The 13,460-nt window shown below is 37.5% G+C and overlaps 1 protein-coding gene across 1 annotated transcript; it reads left to right on the forward strand.

Annotated features, from left to right (window-relative positions):
- The first annotated feature begins 7,360 nt into the window (after positions 1-7,360).
- On the forward strand, positions 7,361-11,831 carry LOC119723110 (protein PET100 homolog, mitochondrial-like). Its single transcript, XM_038193646.1, has 4 exons — positions 7,361-7,543; positions 9,188-9,274; positions 10,881-10,913; positions 11,683-11,831. Exons 1-4 carry the CDS (start codon positions 7,514-7,516, stop codon positions 11,800-11,802), a joined length of 270 nt encoding a protein of 89 aa, XP_038049574.1. The 5' UTR covers positions 7,361-7,513; the 3' UTR covers positions 11,803-11,831.
- The last annotated feature ends 1,629 nt before the right edge of the window (positions 11,832-13,460 follow it).

Raw genomic sequence — 13,460 nt, forward strand, 5'->3', positions numbered from 1 at the left:
TTTATCAGCCCGTTACAAAGTTAAGAGAGAATTTTGTTTTCATAAGATGGAATTTTGCTTCGGGGGGGGGGGGTGATGTAAATTAATTTTAGGTGGTTTTTTTCTATAAACACTGTATACTCAGTGTATACACACTGTATACTTAAAGGTTATTCACTTGGACGCAATTTTCTAATGTTAATGTGCGCACCGATTTTTCTTTTATCACATGCGCCCAAAAATAAGAAAATAATTTTGTGGCAAACATATGTTGTTGAATATTTGGAGTAGAGGTGATAATTGTTTATTAGATTTAGAATTTGTCAACATTAAAGAAATGCTTAATTTTTGCTCACTTGGCGTTATAGGGACCATTAACACTCGGTCGATTTAAATTGTGCCCAATTTCCAGACACCAACGGGGTTTTTTTTATGACACTGTTCCAAATATCCAACAAGCATTATTAAAGTAAAGTACCAGTGTTTAACTGAATGAATCTGAAGCTTTTCAACAAATAATAATAATAATAAAAAGATACTTAGGAAGCGCCAAATTGCCATAATGCCTCAAAGCGCTAAATACAAAGATAAAAAACAATTACCGAAATACAACAATTACAATACAGAGGGTTTCCGTAGAATTTTTTTTTTTTAAGACAATTACAAAAATATGTTTAAGGCAGTTTTTAAAAAGAAAATCTGGACCAGCCAGTGAAAAACAAAGAGGTTTGGCAACACTGCGTGGGGAAATTCGGGGCATGCCACTATGGCTTGCCCATCGTCCAATTATCGTTGCAGCTGTACAACAACAAAAATGCTTTCGTCATCTCGAACAAAGTTGAATGAGATAACAGAAAAAGTCACATCAGATAAACAATCTTGTGACTTTCTTTTGTGGGTAATGTTATATTAATATCAAATTCGCAAAATTGTCTTCAATTTACAATCAAAAAAAATTGGACCCCCCCAAAAAAACTTTTTCTTCTTTTGTTTTAGATTTATTTATTTCTTTTTCATGCTCAAGGAAAAAAATGTCTGGTTGAGATGGACTAAGCCAAATGGTTTAGTCGAGTAAGTTTTGTTCCAATAATTTACCCTCCCCTATCGTGGACCTACTTGCATCGCATCACTTTACAATGGCGCCCTCTATCATCTTGTATCAATAAATCAACAAGTAGTGTCTCGAACAAAGACTACAGTGACCTCACGCTGCAGTTACATTTGATATTACAATTGAAACATATCTCCATAGTTGTAATTGAATAATTTAAAGCTATATTTTAGTATTAATTTATGGCGTGTCAAACGTTGCAATATTCAATATTTTGCAATATATATGTTGGATGTTCAATATGTGTTTGTTATCTTTTACATTTATGTGCGATGTTCAGTATAAGTGTGCGATGTTTTTCATTATTTGCGCGATGTTTAATATATTTGTGCGATGTTTTACAATATATGTGCGATTTTCAATATATGTGAGCGAACTGCGATGTTTTACATTTATATGCGATTTTCAATTTATATGTGCGATGTTTTTGACGATATATATGTGCGATGTTTTCAATATTATGTTCGATTTTTTGCTTTAAATGTGCGATGTTTTTCGATACAATTGTGTGTGTTGATTTACAATATATTTGCGATATTCTCAAATATGTGAGCAATGTTTTACACATATGTTTGACATTTCGAGCTATTTGTATTCGATGTTTCATCGGTATGTTTGCATTCGATCTTTTGCAATATGCATTTGATGTTTCCCTTTTCGTTCGATGTTTCGTTAAGAGTCAAAGTCTGGTTACTAGACCGCGAAAGTCTGACTATTTTGCCTAAAGTCAGTGTATGAGACGTCAGGGGATCGCGTAACGTGATTAGAGTCAGACCTAAACGGTAAAAACCGGAGTTGTGGGTAATTCTTTAAGCATACGCAATGCGTTCATCATTGTTTGGACAGTACCCCCAGCTGTGCCTGTACCACCCATAGTGTTGTGTGCATCATCTATGCATTGAGGAGTGCATGACACATGGTCTGAGCTCCAAGGCCGATGTGCACCTGTCCCGTTTAATGATCCAGTTACCTGATAATTTGTTAGCATAAGCTGATGTAAAATTGAGCAAAATTAGATGTTATGAAAAAAATCAAATTGTAAGGGGTTAACCTTGCATTTTTTTTAGCAAAATCGGGAAAAATCAGATGTTTCTGGAAAATTGCAGATTGTATGGGGTTAGATGTTTATGAAACATTTCCAATTGTAAGGGGTGAACATTGCATATTTTAGCGAAATTGGGCAAAATCAGATGTTTCCGAAAAATTTCAGATGTAAGGGATTAACCTTGCTTTTTTAGTGAAATTTTGCAAAGTTAGATGTTACGAAAAATTTCAAATTGAAAGGGGTTAAACTCGCATTTTTTTTAAAGCGAAAATGGAAAAAAATCAAATGTTTCTGGAAAATTGCAGATTGTAAGGGGTTAACCTTGCTTTTTTAGCAAAATTTGGAGCATATTTTACTAAAATTGGGCAAAATCAGATGCTTCTAAAAAAATCCAGATGTAAAGTTTCCGCAAAAACAGCTGTTGAAAAAGAGCCCAATGTTGAACTTTACTGAGTCTGAGGTCTATCGAGGGGACGATCCTTATTTCAACTCCCCGAGATTCGCTGACGGTCTCTATTTTTCTTTTTAAGAAAGTCGAAATAGCTGAAGAGGGAGGTCACTGAGAATCTATATGTGCCCAGATACAAAGAGTAGAAATCTACGCGTCTGCCTTTTGAAAATACACAATTGCGGTGTTCATTGTTGCGTAATGATCCGCCTAGCACACGACTGTTTTGCACATTAGGCTGTGTTATGCATCCTAACAAACCAAACACGCTGGGCTGATTATATCGACTTGTTTTTACCCATTAAGGTAAAGCAAATGGACCCAGTAATCTTTCTGGCGCGTTTGCTCACCTATAAAGACAACTTTTCTCAGTTTAAGGAAAATTCTAAGGTAACGAGATGGCCGAGTGGTTACGATTCGTCGTCCACGGTTAGCGGGGTCCCGGGTTCGAATCCCGCTGGTGTCTTTTTGGTTTTTAACGTATGAGTTCAATCATTTACTATAAGAGATTTAATTTCCCGTCGTAAAGTACCAACAGTACCTTAGCTTAATCGGTAAGCACTGCTGCTGGTACTGTCCGCGAGTTCCAGGTTGGCGCCTTCGTACAGGTTCAGGGCATGTGGTCCACTCGGAGGATCAGGGCTTAGGGGCCGCCCTGTTCCTCCCTTAGCTCTTTGCTTTTACATGGTGCCTGGCCCTCCGGGGTTATATGGATGGATAGGGAAGGAAGTGTGTATTGGTCGGGGACGCCGAGACCCCGGAAGAGAACTAAGGGATCGGCTGGGGCATTGTTATGGCTCAGACCGATCCCTGAAAGCTTGACTAGCACATAACTTTTTGATTTTTTTTTACCCTCTATCTTTTATACTTCCTGGAAAATTGCAGATTGTATGGGGTTAGATGTTTATGAAACATTTCAAATTGTAAGGGGTGAACCTTACATATTTTAGCGAAATTGGGCAAAATCAGATCTGTCTGGAAAATTTCAGATTGTAAGGGGTTAATCTTGCTTTTTTAGTGAAATTTGGCAAAATAAGATGTGTATGAAAAATTTCAAATTGTAAGGGGTTAACCTTGCTTTTTTAGTACACTTGGAAAAATTTAAATGTTTATGAAAAATTTCAAATTGTCAGGGGTTAACCTTGCTTTTCGAATTTTTAGGGGTTAACCTTGCATTTTTTAGCAAAATAGGGCGAAATCAGGTGTTTATGAAAAAAATTCAGATTGTAATGGGTTAACCTTGCATTTTTATCAAAATTGGGCTAAATCAGATCTTTCTGGAAAATTTCAGATTGTAAGGGGTTAACCTTGCTTTTTTAGTGAAATTTGGCAAAATAAGGTGTGTATGACAAATTTCAAATTGTAAGGGGTTAACCTTGCTTTTTTAGTACAATTGGAAAAATTTAAATGTTTATGAAAAATTTCAAATTGTCAGGGGTTAACCTTGCTTTTCGAACTTTTAGGGGTTAACCTTGCATTTTTTAGCAAATTAGGGCAAAATCAGATGTTTCTGGAAAATAGCAGATTGAAAGGGGTTAACTTTGCTTTTACTTTGGCAAAGTTGGATGTTCAACTTTATGAAAAATTTCAAATTGTAAGGGGTTAACCCTGCATTTTTTTTAACGAAATTGGGAAAAATCAGATCTTTCTGGAAAATTGCAGAATTGTATGGGGTTAACGCGGCATTTTTAGCAAAACTGGGCAATATCAGATTTTTATGTAAAATCTCGAATTGTAAGGGGTGAACCTTGCATTTTTAGCAAAATTGGGCAAAATGAGATGTTTCTGAAAAATTTCAAATTGTAAGGGGTTAACCTTGCATTTTTAGCAAAATTGGGCTAAATCAGATTTGTATGAAAAATCAAAAATTGTAAGGGGTTAACCTTTGCCAAATTAGGGCAAAACCAGAAGTTTCTAGAAAATTGCAGATTGAAAGGCCAGGGGTTAACCTTGCATTTTAGCAAAATTTGGCAAAATGATATTTTTATGAAAAATTTCAAATTGTAATGGGTTAACCTTTGCCAAATTAGTGCAAAATCAGGTGTTTATGAAAAAATTGCAGATTAAAAGGGGTTAACCTTGCATTTTTAGCAAAATTGGGCTAAATCAGATTTGTAAGAAAAATCAAAAATTGTAAGGGGTTAACCTTTGCTAAATTAGGGCAAAACCAGAAGTTTCTAGAAAATTGCAAATTGAAAGGGGTTAACCTTGCATTTTTAGCAAAATTGGGCAAAATCAGATGTTTCTGAAAAAAAATCCGATGTAAGGAATTAACCTTACTTTTTTTAGTGAAATTTGGCAAAATTAGATGTTTATGAAACATTTCAAATTGTAAGGGATTAACCATTGATTTTTTAGCAAAATAGGGCAAAATCAGGTGTTTATGGAAAATTTCAGATTGTAAGGGGTTAACTTTGCATTTTTTTTAGCAAAATAGGGTAAAATCACAGGTTTCTGGAAAAGTTCAGATTGTAAAGGGTTAACCTTGCATTTTTAGCAAAATTGGACCAAATCAAATTTAAATAAAAAAATAAAATCGTAATGGATTAACCAAACTAGGGCAAAATCAGATGTTTCTCAAAAATTGCAGATTGTAAGGGCTTAACCTCACATTTTTTGCAAAATTGGGCAAAAAGAAATGTTTATAAAAGGTTAATTTTTATAGTGAAATTTGGCAAAGTTGGATGTTTATGAAAAATTCAAATTGTAAGGGGTTAACCCTGCATTTTTTAAGCGAAATTGGGAAAACCAGATGTTTCTTGAAATTTGCAGAATTGAATGGGGCTAACTTGGCATTTTTAGCAAAATTGGGCAAAATGAGATCTTTCTGAAAAATTTCAGATGTGGGTGGTTAACCTTGCTTTTCGAATTGTTAGGGGTTAACCTTGCATTTTTTAGCAAAATAGGGCAAAATCAGGTGTTTATTGAAATATTCAGATTGTAATAGGTTAACCTTGCATTTTTAGCAAAATTGGGCTAAATCAGATTTGTATGAAAAATCCGATGTAAGGAATTAACCTTGCCAAATTAGGGCAAAATCAGAAGTTTCTAGAAAATTGCAAGGTTAACCCCTTTCAATCTGCAATTTTTTCATAAACACCTGATTTTGCCCTAATTTGGCAAAGGTTAACCCCTTACAATTTGAAATTTTTCATAAAAATCTCATTTTGCCCAATTTTGCTAAAAAAGCAAGGTTAACCCCTTACCATTTTAGATTTTTCATACCAATCTGATTTTGTCAAATTTTACTAAATATACAAGGTACACCTCTTACAATTTAAATTTTTTCATAAACATTTCTTTTTGCCCAATTTTGCTAGAAATACAAGGTTAAGCCCTAACAATCTGCAATTTTCCAGAATCATCTGATTGTGTCCTATTTTGCTAAAAAGAAATGCAAGGTGAACCCCTTACAATTTGAATTTTTTTCATGAACATCTAATTTTTCCCAATCTTATTCAAAAAGCAAGAAACCCCTTACAATCTGCAATTTTCCAGAAACATTTGATTTTTTCACATTTTCGCATTAACTTTCAATTTGAAATTGTTCGTAACATCTAACTTTGCAAAATTTCACTAAAAAAGCAAGGTTAATCCCTTACATCTGAAATTTTTCGGAAACATCTGATTTTGCCCAATTTCGCTAACATATGCAATGTTCACCCCTTACAATTGGAAATGTTTCATAAACATCTAACCCCATACAATCTGCAATTATCCAGAAACATCTGATTTGTCCCAATTTTGCTTAAAAAAATGCGAGGTTAACACCTTACAATTTGATTTTTTTTCATAAACATCTAATTTTGCCCAATTTTACATCAGCTTATGGTAACAAATTATCAGGTAACTGGATCATTAAACGGGACAGGTGCACATCGGCCTTGGAGCTCAGGCCATGTGTTATATATGCACTCCTCAATGCATAGATGATGCACATAACACTATGGGTAGTACAGGCACAGCTTGGGGCACTGCCCAAACAATGATGAACGCATTGCGTATGCTTAAAGAATTACCCACAACTCCGGTTTTTACCGCTTAGGTCTGGCTCTAATCACTTTACGCGATCCCCTGACGTCTCATACACTGACTTTAGGCAAAATAGTCAGATTTTCGCGGTCTAGTAACCAGACTTTGACTCTTAACGAAACATCGAATGAAAAGGGAAACATCAAATGCATATTGCAAAAGATCGAATGCAAACATACCGATGAAACATCGAATACAAGTAGCTCGAAATGTCAAACATATGTGTAAAACATTGCTCACATATAGAATATCGCAAATATATTGTAAAACAACACACACAATTGTATCGAAAAACATCACACATTTAATGCAAAAAAATCGAACATAATATTGAAAACATCGCACATATATATCGTCAAAAACATCGCACATATAAATTGAAAATCGCATATAAATGTAAAACATCGCACACATATATTGAACATCGCACATATATTGTAAAACATCGCACAAATATATTAAACATCGCGCAAATAATGAAAAACATCGCACACTTATATTGAACATCGCACATAAATGTAAAAGATAACAAACACATATTGAACATCCAACATATATATTGCAAAATATTGAATATTGCAACGTTTGACACGCCATATTAATTCAACCCGAATTGTTTAGCTGTAATATTAAGGACAAAAAGAGGTTCTCAGAAAATTCAGACTCGAATCAAGGCCATGATATTCACGCTGAAACTCGTCTAGTTCCCTAACCCTTCACTGAATTTGTAAGTTACTATGCGGGATTTACCATCCGGTGAACAGACTATAATGTCTATGATGTAACTTGTGCACGAGCGCACGTCGTCGTTGACCAAAACCTGTGTTACTTCTGGATTTTATTCCCAAGTTTACAGTGTTGATATGCCTTTAAACAAGAAACATATTTCAGCTTAAACATGGGTGGATGGAAATTAGAGACTGCCCGAGTAAGTACTACTCCTTTGCATTAAATTATGATCTACAAATACAATTAAAACATGAATTATTTTTACTCTGTAGTTAACTCCCTTTACCAGTTATGATATGTGAGGGGACTATTTGTTTAAATTATGATCTACAATTAAAACATTAATTATTTTTACTGTGTAGTTAACTCCCTTTACCAGTTATGATATGTGAGGGGACTATTTGTTTTAATCAGTTTATGTGCTTAGCGGTTAGCCGTTTTTTTTTTTTTTTAGGGAATAGGGCCTATGCAACATTAGCCCCACTAGTGTGGCCGTCGGTGCTGCGCGACGGCCACACTAGTGGGGCTAATGCAACATTTGCTTTTCTTTTGCTGTATTATTCAGAAATGGATGGATTTTGGAGGTTAGTAAGTAGTACTACTACTAGTATGAAATTATAGCAAATATTGTTACGGACTTACGCTGTGACGCTGACTTGTTTGACATTTTGGGTTCGTATGCTGGAAAAACCAAGAAAAACAATCTTGTTCTTGTAGACTGGTTCTCTGACCCCACTTCAGATGAAACAGAGCAATTTAGAGACGTCCGGGAATTGTAAGGTTAGGGAATCAGTCTAGCTGGCTTGTACCTATTCACAGGTCCATAGGCATAGAAAACATCATCAACGTATTTGTTGACTACTATGAAACGTCTACTAAGAACAAAAATGTACTCCTAGAATTATGTAGCCCCACGTGAGTGGAGCCTCATAGACACAGAACCCCGCAAAATTGTTTGCAGCACAAAACACCAATTAAGTACAAAAGCGTCCATCAAAACAGAGACATTTCCCACAGAAGAACCGCTGCACAGTTTGCCCCTAAACTTCGTACAATACCTCATGACATACTCATGTTATGTGCGCCTACCGGTAACAAACAGCGCTGGATTCTGTCGGTTTTTAGGCCAAAATGATGAAAAATATGCCCTTTCCGCACTGAGCCAATCTGACACTAATAAAACGTGCATGCAGAGATTGTGATCGATCGATGATGATCGGGGCGCGCCGCGGGGGATACGGTACTTGCACTTGTACGCATGCGCATACTATCATTTCGCATGTACCGTACCCCCCGCGGCGCGCTCCAAGCAAACCGAAAATCATCGATCGATCATATAATATCTGCGTGCACATTTTAAGTGTCAGATTGGCTCAGTGCGGAAAAGGCATATTTTTCATCATTTTGGCCTAAAAACCGACAAAATCCAGCGCAGTTTGTTACCGGTAGGCGCACATAACGTGAGTATGTCATGAGGTATTGTACGAAGTTTAGGGGCAAACTGTGCAGCGGTTCTGTGGGAAATGTCTCTGTTTTGATGGACGTTTTTGTACTTAAGTCAATAAGTTCGTTGGTGATGTTGTCTATGGGGCTCCGCTACGCGGAGCAGCCATAGTTCTTGGGGTATGCACAGGTGTGTAATCGATTGCAAAGAAAATGCGGACAAACTAAATATGATAAAATGGGAGCAGTATTTTAATAAAAGCCAGTTTACCAGCATTGGAAATTGATACCAAAATACCACTTTTTTGAAAATGTGCCATTTCTATGGTATGTGCATCGTGCGGGTAGTGCTAAAAATGTTTTGTTGTATTTATATATTAAAAATCTCTCTTTATTCCAGATGGGCATCTACGTGTTCTTCCCTGTGGCAATGTTCTACTGTTTTAACAGGACAGAGCTGTTTGAGAAATACGTCACAGACAAAATTGTGAGTATAAAAAATGTCGAACATTTTTACCCAAATCAAGTTCATATACTTAATCTTTATCTTGTTTTTGTTTTGTTTATTATAACTTACCGGTAGCTTGGAATACCCAGCCCCGTGCTCTGACATGTGAAATTCGCCAGTAGCAGTCCTTCTGATTTGAGGCGTGCGATCACACCCCCACACCAATCGCACACCTAAAAGCTTCCCGAGAAGTGCGAATAATTGCACGCCTGAATTTCCCTGGACCACAGATAACACACCTAGAAAATCACACTCCTAGAAAAATCACACGCCTAGAAAAATCCAGGTGTGCCTGTTTCCACACGCCTGTGATTTTCATATCAGAAGGACTGCAGTAGAGCTGCAATGAGGTCCCTGACTTAGCGAGTGGATTTCACTTTTAGGGCTGAAGATTCCATTGTCATTCAACGTTCAAGTAAACACTCGCCAAACACAAGAGAGCAGTGGTTTATACAGCACATGATTCACTCAAAATGAAAATAAAATCAAGCTGAACCAGATAAAAAGAGATATTTTTGTTGCAACTCGGGGTGTGTACAACTGTCGAATAGCTGTTTGCTAAAATTTAAAATCTGAACTTCTATGTTATTTTAATAGAATTTGGGGCTTAATTGTCAGGTACCACTTTTTTGTCAGCGTTAAAAAAAATTTTTTGTCGATGGCAGTTAACTGTTTCTATCCTTTTAGCATGCTAAAACAAACCCTTGGCAGTTATAAAAAACTGCAAAACAATCCAGCAATCCATAATATCGCTCGCCTCACACAATTTGTAACCAGCGTTCTTTGCGTGCAACTTTTGACCGGCACGACTCGCAGATGCGGCTGGTGCGTCCAAAAGTCGATCAGAGTCTTGAATATTCAAATATTCGGTCAATCAAATTATTCGAAAATGGACAGTCCTATACATTACTACTGACTACATGAATCCTGGTCAAAGATTTAGAGTTCTAGCATTTGGAAAGGATCCCTGGGGTCAGAGTGCAGGGCCTACTCGCTTGGTTTACACCCTTACAACTATTAAAGGGAATATACAACATTTGCAAACATCGAAAAATAAAACTACCAAGTTTTTACGAAATTCCTTACTAGGATGTTGGTAAATGACAGTCTCAAGCATCTTGTAAAATTATGGCACCTGGTGTGAAGTCCTTTTCAAGAAAATGGTATTTTTTTTATACATTTCCAATGGTGGTCGGTCTACCAGCGTTGGAAAAACCTAACTATTTTTCAACTACTGCTCCAAGTTTACCATTTTTTCAGTCCAAATTTTGTTTGCTATTGGTTACATGTTCATGAATGGCTGCAGGCTAGCTAGACTGGTTCCCTTGCCTTACAATTTTCCATCATCTATAAATTGATCCATTTTATCTTTTGTGGAGTCGGGGAACCGGACTACATGAACATTTTTGTTTTTCTTGTTTTTTCCCAACCTTTTCGAACACAAAACTTGAAAATGTCAGTGTAACAATATTTGATCAGTTATGGTAACCCCTCAAATAGTTCATTTCTGAAAATTACAGCAAAAGCCAATGATGTACATTCCCTTTAAATATATAATAATATTTTGTTTGGTTCCCCTATGCAGAAGTTAATGTATCCTCCAGAGAGCAAAATGCATGTAAGTACATTTCTGCTTTATTCCAGTTAGTTGTTCATTAGTTACAATTTTATTCTTATACAGTTTTCCCACAAAAACCTAACAGTCGAAACCAATTAATAAAGGTATATTGCATGTGGGTTTTGGAATATTTTCAAATTACCTCTTCAAGTCAGATAATCAATCAACCATACAAACTTTATTTCATTCAAATCGATGCATTGGAACAAATGCTATGCTTCATCGAACTCAAGGGTTGAAAATTGTCTAGGGCAACTTTCTTTGAAAGTGAGAAAGCACAGTTAGAGAAACACACATAGGATTTATTCCTTTGTTCAAGTGTAATGTGTGACTTATTCTACCGGCTTCGATCTGTAAACTGGATAAATAAAAAAAGTGGCCCAAGTGGTTTTCCAAGTCCCGTATTGTGATTGCTGTGTCTTTTGAACAAAACATCCAAATAAAGCTAAAAAGCATTTGGAAGACCAATAGAAAGAAATCCATCATTCATCCAATTGTCAGACTTTTTTAAATAGGCCTGAGACCTAATGACGTCACGCTTTGTTTACATGTGCGCTTTCCTATGTGGTAGATGGTCCCTACTTCGCCTGGCGTCCTGACTTCGCTCCCATAGGAAAGCGCATATGTAAACAAAGCCATTACGTCATTAGGTTTCAGATCTATTGACAGTACATCCTTATGAGATATCACGCTATTGTAATCTGACTTGTGATTTGATTTGTAATTTGATTAGTGATTGATTACAATATGTGTGATTATCTGAATGCAGAGGAAAGAGTTTGACGAGCTGAGAGACAAGATGGAGGAGAGGGTAGCAACCAAGCAGAAGAAGCAAGAAGAGCAGAGCTTGCATCTCATGGAGGCGGCAAGGACTTCACAGTCCTCCTAGTGTCATCCGCATCGAGGATGAGATTAGAGGCTTAACTCTTTCGCTACGGAATTAAATTTACCTTTTTCGTCCCAACTGGACGTAATTAAAAGCTGAAAATTCCGCCGAGCGTCGATGTGGGCGCCGACATCTTTGAATGTATCTCCGTAAACAAACTGCCCACAATAACAAAAAGCGCACCCCGGCCAGACGTAGAGCCGCTGGCAGCGGCTCAAACTAGGGTCAGAGGTTATACGATATAAATTATGTAGATATGGCCCACGTCATGGGGATACCCTGTTTATTTATAGCGACGCAACCGAGCCGCTGCCAGCGGCTCTCCGTACGACCTGTACAATTTGTATGTGCCGCTGTCAGCGGCTCGCCGTAGCGAAAGAGTTAATGATGTAAGCCGCTACGTAGTGGAGAAGTGGAGGGTTGAGGAACGTAGTGGAACCTTTGAACTCAGTTTTGTGGGAGGATGCCAAATTCATCATGGACAGCATCATTCAGGTAGCTGAGTTATCCTGTTGAACCTTGACAGAACTAATCATCTTATCTTTTATAACATGAAGTTTTCATGTAATATACAGATGCTGTTTGATGGCTTACTTAACTCTCCTACGCAAACATACATTCTGTGCCAGGTTGTCCTCACAGTACAAAATCAATCAAGTGACTGTTTTCAACAGTCAAGAGCTCCCAGCCTACATAGAGCGGGATTGACTGGCTGTGACTGTTTATGTAACTTGATGCAGCTCTGCTTTGACTTTAGGTGACTGATAACGTAGCTGTGCCTACCACTTGTCTGCTTTTGTCTGTTGACTGAATTTGACTTGTCAGAGTGCTTGCTTGAAATATGATCTGACTGTTGGTGACCAGCCTGTTAAAAAGGCATGGCAGGGGAAGTGGATGGAATTTTTGACTGACTGTGACTGTTCAAACAGTGGGAGGGTTGAATTTTTTTTCGGAACCCTTGATATAGTCTCTAGTTTCTGCGTCAAGCTCCAGTCACATGATTTCAAGTCCCTGATGCCACCTGTCGGAGATACCACCTGTCGGAGATACCACCTGTCAGAGAGTACGTTTGTTGACATGCATTGAGCCTTCAAAGTTCCTCAGCCAATCGGGAGCGGAAGATGACACCAAGCTGGATACAATGAAAGAAGCCTTCTGTTAACCCTAAAGGGGCCGGGGGGGGGGGGGGGGGGGGGGGGCGGAATCCGTCCCCCCCTCAACATTTTCTGTGATAGCCTCTAAAAAAAATTTTTTTCGCGACCCGAGCTGTTATGACTTTTTAGCCTCGAGCTTTGCGCATCTTTTGATACCAAAAACATAAAAATCGGACCTCGGGTTGTCGCGTAGCGAAAACTTAATTTTCGCATATACGTTGTGTACACAGAGCAGAATTGCCATTCATACATATGAATAATTAATTAGCCATAATTCCAAAATCCTTTGACTTATAGTCATGAAATTTCTTGGGTATGTTTAGGAAGAGTTGCTCTATGCATGTGCCGAGTTTCAAAATTTTTCGTCACTCAATGGCCGAGATCTTAGGGGGGGGGCGGAATCCGCCCCCCCCCCCTCGCCTGAGAGATGGTCAAAATAACCCGGCCCCTTTAGGGTTAAACAAGTGTGTGATGTATCGTGTGACACATGTATGTGTGTGCGACTGA

Source organism: Patiria miniata, unplaced genomic scaffold (assembly GCF_015706575.1).
Source record: "Patiria miniata isolate m_02_andy unplaced genomic scaffold, ASM1570657v1 HiC_scaffold_16, whole genome shotgun sequence".
NCBI lineage: Eukaryota > Metazoa > Echinodermata > Asteroidea > Valvatida > Asterinidae > Patiria > Patiria miniata.